This window comes from Otolemur garnettii, unplaced genomic scaffold, assembly GCF_000181295.1.
Source record: "Otolemur garnettii isolate 467f Iridium unplaced genomic scaffold, OtoGar3 scaffold00011, whole genome shotgun sequence".
NCBI classification, from domain to species: domain Eukaryota; kingdom Metazoa; phylum Chordata; class Mammalia; order Primates; family Galagidae; genus Otolemur; species Otolemur garnettii.
In genome coordinates this window covers 12813430-12819477 of record NW_003852406.1, presented here as the reverse complement: position 1 = coordinate 12819477, position 6048 = coordinate 12813430, and the positions used below count along the sequence as shown (strand labels likewise).

The 6048-nt window shown below is 35.0% G+C and overlaps 1 protein-coding gene across 2 annotated transcripts in view; it reads left to right on the top strand.

The window, feature by feature from the left end:
- ICE2 (interactor of little elongation complex ELL subunit 2) overlaps positions 1 to 6048 on the top strand; it is a 59373-nt gene that overhangs the window by 3079 nt on the left and 50246 nt on the right. For both annotated transcript variants that reach the window (XM_023510138.1, XM_023510136.1), the window contains one exon: positions 598 to 702. In XM_023510138.1, coding sequence (XP_023365906.1) covers positions 598 to 702 — 105 coding nt within the window. Of the gene's footprint in view, positions 1 to 597; positions 703 to 6048 lie in introns of those variants that run through there.

Below are 6048 nucleotides of genomic sequence, written 5' to 3'. Positions count from 1 at the left end.
GTTTATTTGTTTAGAGTTGGATGTTTACTATATAGAAAACATTAGCTGTGTTAGTCTCTAAGTTAATTATGTTATAAAAAATTATGTATCACTTTCAAGGTAGTTTTAGCAAGGGCACACCATTGGCTAAGTTAACAAAAATAGGTAGGATATTTAGTGCCTTTTGGCTTGGCACAATTGTATATGAAACAAAAATAAGTTGAGAAGCATTTGCTCTTCAGCAACCAAGCATCTTAACGTCATGCTTCAGAGCTAGAGGTGAGCCCTGCCTTTGACAGACCCTCAGTTACACTTTAGTCTGTTCTATCTTTAACTCTCCAGTCTCTCTGACATTGATTTAATTAGGAAGTAAAGGAAATTAAAGGTCGATTGTTGGAGGTAGAGAATTTCATAATGGGCGGGAGTTTAAGACTGTCCAAGAAGTAAAACATCTAAGCTCGCAGATGTGGTATATGAAATTAAACGTACTAAGAGGTGATTGCCTGGGAAAGGGGATATAGAGGGCATATAGTTATAAATTACCATTGTACCATAATGCTGCTTGGTCTAGCATGAAATTCTGAATTGTCAAATGTAAGTCATTACTTTGTTTCACAGGGATGTTTCCCCCAAAAATGGCCTTAAGACATTTTTCTCTCGAGAAAATTATAAAGATCAATCCATGGCTCCAAGTTTAAAAGAACTGTGTGTTTTATCTAACAGGTAATATGTTTATTTTTTTGGTTATTTATTTCCATATTTAATGTTCTAATGTTTTCCATATTTAGTGTTTTTCTGGTAGTTGAAGTTTTGTATCTCTTTCCACTATGAACAGTTAAGTCAGGCGTCCTCAAACTGTGGCCCTCGGGCCACATGCAGCCCGCCTAGGACATTTATCTGGCCCGCCGGGTGTTTTTGCCGCCACTGCCTGTCCTGCTTAGCAGCGGACTCATCCAGGGGCCCGCAGTCCGGCCCTCCAGCAGTCTGAAGGACAGTGGACTGGCTCCCTGTTTAAAAAGTTTGAGGACCCCTGAGTTAAATTATAGAAATATAAAAAACAGAAAGCCTCTCTTATCACTTTGATATTTATCTTTCAGACCTTTATACATGAACACATATGTGTATAAACTCATAAAACAAAAAGGAACTTATGAAAAATAGCATTAAATACTATAAAACTTTTTTATAGTATTGCTATATGAATTGCTTTTTTTTTCTATTTAAAGCGATATTTTGTATATCCTTCCAAGCCCCTACATATATAGCTCAATCTTAATGGTTACGTATGTGCATTACTTCATCACATAGCTGTGCTTTTAATTCACTTATCGTATCCTATGTTGCAAAATGTTTGTGTTCCTCTTTTTCTGTAATTAAAAACAATACATTGGTGACATTTTAATAACCATTTCTGTAAGATACATTCTTAGAAATTAATCTGTGTGGTTGGACAGTATAGACATTTTATGTTTTAATAGATTCTGCTGAATTTTCTCTTCTTTCTGCTCACCTGCCTGTGGCATTCCTTTTTAATTGACCATTCCTATTCCATCTTAGATGAACCTGGAAGCCAAGTAATTGAGTTTACTAGAAAGATGTGTAAATACACCAAATGAGGAATTAGGGAACTCCCCAAGGGAAACTTTAGTTCTTTCCCCTTTTCAATGGAGGAAGCCCATCTCCCCATCTTTTTGTGTCTTCTCAGTATCGTTTCTGTCAGTCATTCCCTCATTCTCCGGTATGTTTGTTCTTTCCCATTTTCAGTCATCTTGATCAGTATTTAAAAGCACTCAAGTTTTTCCTGTTTGAAGTACAGGACTCCTGGACTCCACATTACCCCCTAGTTACTTTCTCTTCTTTCATTTGTACTTGGACCTCTTTAAAGACTTTTTTGTTGTTGCCGTTTGGCCAGGGCTGGGTTTGAACCTGCCACCCTTGGTATATGGGGCCGGCACCCTACCCACTGAGCCATAGGCGCTGCCCTTCTTTAAAGACTTTTATATGTATATGCTTGATGGGAGGAAAGGAAGAGCAAAAAAGCTGTAAGACATAAAGAAAACAATGAAATAGCATTAGTCACTCCTTCTCTATCAATAGTTACTTTAAATAGATTAATTTTCAGTCAAAAGATAGGTTGGCAGAATGCATTTTTAAAATAGGATTGAAAGTATTCTGTTCACTGCTCTTGCTTTTTACTGAACATCCCACTCTAATCTGTCTTCTGTCCTCACTTCTAAAACTGCTGCTCTCATGGTCGTCAACCAGCTCTTGACTATGGAGATGTCCCATTCTAGTTTCCTCCTAGTTTTCTGTTTTTTGTGGTATTTCTTAGATATCTTGCTATCTTCATATTCAGGCTTCCCGTACTGGTTGATCCTCAGACTCCCTGGAACTTTTAAAAAACACTGATTTTGCGGGTGCAGTGTTATGCACCTATAGTCCCAACTATATGGGAGTCTGAGACTGAAGGATTGCTTGAGCCCAGCAGTTTAAGACCAGCCTGGGAAACATAGTGAGCTTCTGTTGCAGAATAAAAATGTAATAAAATACTAATTTTGTACTTCACATCCAGCCCTTTGAATCTACTGTCTGAGGTGAAAGATGCGTCTGTGAAATTGACTCAGCCTGTAACAGGTGTGTGTGCACTGTAATACACACACATTAGTATACCCCCTTATTTTGTACAGTGGGAGCATCCTGTAGTCTGCATTCTGTAGGCTTCCTGCCCTGTCACCACACTCTGTTGATCTTTCCATACTAGTACATGTAAATGGAATTCGTTCTTTTTCATAGCTGTGTCATATTATGTTGATGGATGTAGATAATTTTCAGTTGATTTCTGTTAATATTCTTTTAGTTAGCTTCTTTTCCTTTACTGTTAGAAATAATGAGCATTCTTTTTTACATGTGATTATATAAGTAGGATAAAATTCTTATGAGTGAAGGATATTTTTACATTTATTTTGATAGATATGCCATTAAAAACATTATAGAAACAAATGATTTTTTTTATTTCATCAGATAAATAGACAAGTTGACATAAAAACAAGCGGAAGTTGTGTTAAAGAGACAATTTCAAAAATAAATGTTTTAAAGAGGCAGTCTTAGAGCAACTTTCCTCTTGCCAGAGTGCATAATTATAATATGTTTGCTAATATCATCTGTACCAGGGTGAGGCAACAGACTCCCTTATATGTATGTACATTTACAGATTTTTTAAAAAACTATTTCTGTTATTTATCTTGTACCATGTTTTGGGGATAACTAATTTCTTAAAATTTATTATCAAATAATTATAATACCTTTATTTGTTTGAATCAAAGAATTTGTCTACCAATTTTAGTGTCCTGGGATTTAGTGAACATACATTTTTATCTTTTTTTTTAAGTCTCACTATTTTTTAACTCTTAGCCTTCATTATTTCAGACCAAAGATTTCTAATATTAATTTTCTTCATCTTACCACTGCTTCTTAATTTTTCCAGTGGTTCTTTTCAAGTCCACTTCGGCTCAGTATATCCTGGGTGTGTGGAATGGTCTGGCTTTGTATAAGGGAGAGGGTATTGTTCTGACAGTTAAGTGTGCCTAGCTCCTAGCATCTTTTTTTCTTAGAATATCCTTGTTTTCTCTAATCCCAGCTACTCAGGAGGCTGAGGTGGGAGGATAGCGTCAGTCCAGGAGTTTGAGGTTGCAGTGTATTATGACTGCACCTGTGGGTAACCACTGCACTGCAGCCTGACAGTGTATGAGACCCCATTAAAAAAAATAAGTTAAAAAAAGAGAAACTAACATATGCTTCTTTTCTTTAGATTTCTGTGTAGCACAAAATAATTTATTAGTATAATTTACCTTTTCCTATAGAAAAATAAAGACACAAGGCATTGATAAGATTTGTTTCTAGTGTTTTTTCCTAACTTTGACTGTTGTTAAAAATTATTACACTAAAGGCAGTGCCTATGGCTCAAAGGAGTAGGGTGCCAGCCCCATATACTAGAGGTGGGGGGTTCAAACAAAAAAATTATTACAGTAAGAATGGATTTTTAAGCTCTTATGAATTTTCAACTTTTTTTTTTTGATGGAACAAAGACCCAGGAAGAATGTAAAATTTTTGTTATCCCTAATTTTGTATTTTTATATTCTCTAAGATGTTGGGAAAATATTGGTACCTTTAATTATGTGCTTCCAAAAACGTTTTTATTCAACCCTTCTTTCTCCACCAAAAGGCTTTTTTACTCTGTTAATTTCAAGATAAAAAACTTTTACTCTCTGTGAGAACTCTACAAATGTTTGTAAAATGAAAGGAAACTTGAATACTGATTTTACAAATGAATAATATAAAGGTTGATACTGTGTCATGTTATTGTAAAGCATCAAAAATAAATTACGTTGATTATAGAATATTGGGAAAGTCTACCTAAGAATAAATGAGAAAAGTAAAATGTCTTATGAGCTATTCATATATAAATAGCTGTTGTAAACAATTACCTTTTTTAAAAATTAAAGTTTCTGGGTATAGATACTTATAACCAGGTTTTAAAGTCAACAAGGGGGAAAATAGCTTTACATAGAAAAAAATTATAAACTTTTAACACGTTTAACATATAAAAATAAATCAAATTCAGAAGATACAAGTAGATTTGAGCTGGAGGCTAGAAGCATCATTTCCAAATGCTGCTTTTAAAGAAGCTACCAAACCAGTAGGCTTTAAAATATAGAAATTGAAAAGTTTTGGATTCTGCCATTTTTTTCATAGAAACTTTAAGTAAAAGAGGAGAATGGGTAGTTGACAAAATGAAGGGGGAAAACTTCAAACCATCAACTGAAATAAAATATAATGCTGTAAATGTGGATAGAGAAACCCTGTCAGATGCTTTTGGTTTGCACCCTGATGAAGATTTTGACAGCACTGCACAAGGAAATGATCTTGATGTGCTACCATTTCATTCTTTGCTGAATGTAGCCAATTTAAACTGCTAGAATTTCTTGACATTCCTAGGCTGGCATATCTGAGTCAGCATCTTGTTGCTGCAGCAGCTTAATTAAATTTGCCAGTTTGTGCCACAAGGACAGACATGTTCTCATATTCAGAGAGACAGCTGTGAAGCAGTATTGTTAAGAGTTGCAGACACAATACTGTTAGGTTTGAATAGCTCTCAAGACATTTTCTAGTGAGAAATCAATTTGCTGTAATACATTTCTCCCAAGATCAGCAGTTAATATTCATTTTGTTAACCTAAAATATGCTTATTTTTATGCAGTAATCGGAGAAACTTTAGTGGATAAGTGTGTCTTCTTTCACCTGTATTATTTTCAGAACAAACCTAAGCATCCTAATTTTAATTTCCCAAATTCTTTTTCCATTCACTAATCAGCTTTCTTCATTAGTTTTTTATCCACTGCTTTGCTCTAAGAGAGTTGTCTTGGATTTTTTGCTTTATTTTGGGGGGAGGGGTTGTCTAAATCTTTCTCTAACATACTGTTGCCATCTTTTGAAATTTTTACCATATTTATTCTGCTAAGTTGACTTAAAAGAAATCAGTGGTAGTTTTAGATGAGCTTAACTCACTCTTTGTCCAGTGACCAATCTAAATTAGTAATTCTCAGCCTTATCGGGCTGAAACACTTCTACTTTTTGTATGGAAAAAAAAAAGATTTTTTTTTTTTGAGACATAATCTTACTTTGTCACCTCGGTAGAGTGCTGTGACGTTACAGCTCACAGCAACGTCAAACTCTTGGGCTTAAGCAATTCCCTTGCCTCAGCCTCCCAAGTAGCTGGAACTGCAGATGCTCGCCGCAACACCCAGCTTTTTTTTTTAGAGACAGGGTCTCGCTGTGGCTCAGGCTGGTCTCCAACCCACCTCCGTCTCCCAGAGTACTAGGATTACAGGCATGATCCACTGTGCCTGGCCTGTAAGAAATATTTAAAAGACATCTCCTAATCTAATTTTAGTAGATTGAAATGAAATTGATAATAATTACCACAGACATAACTTTTAAAAAGAGTATAAAATCCTACATATGTAAATATGAAACTAAAAGAAAATAATTTCTATCTTAATATGTAAATAT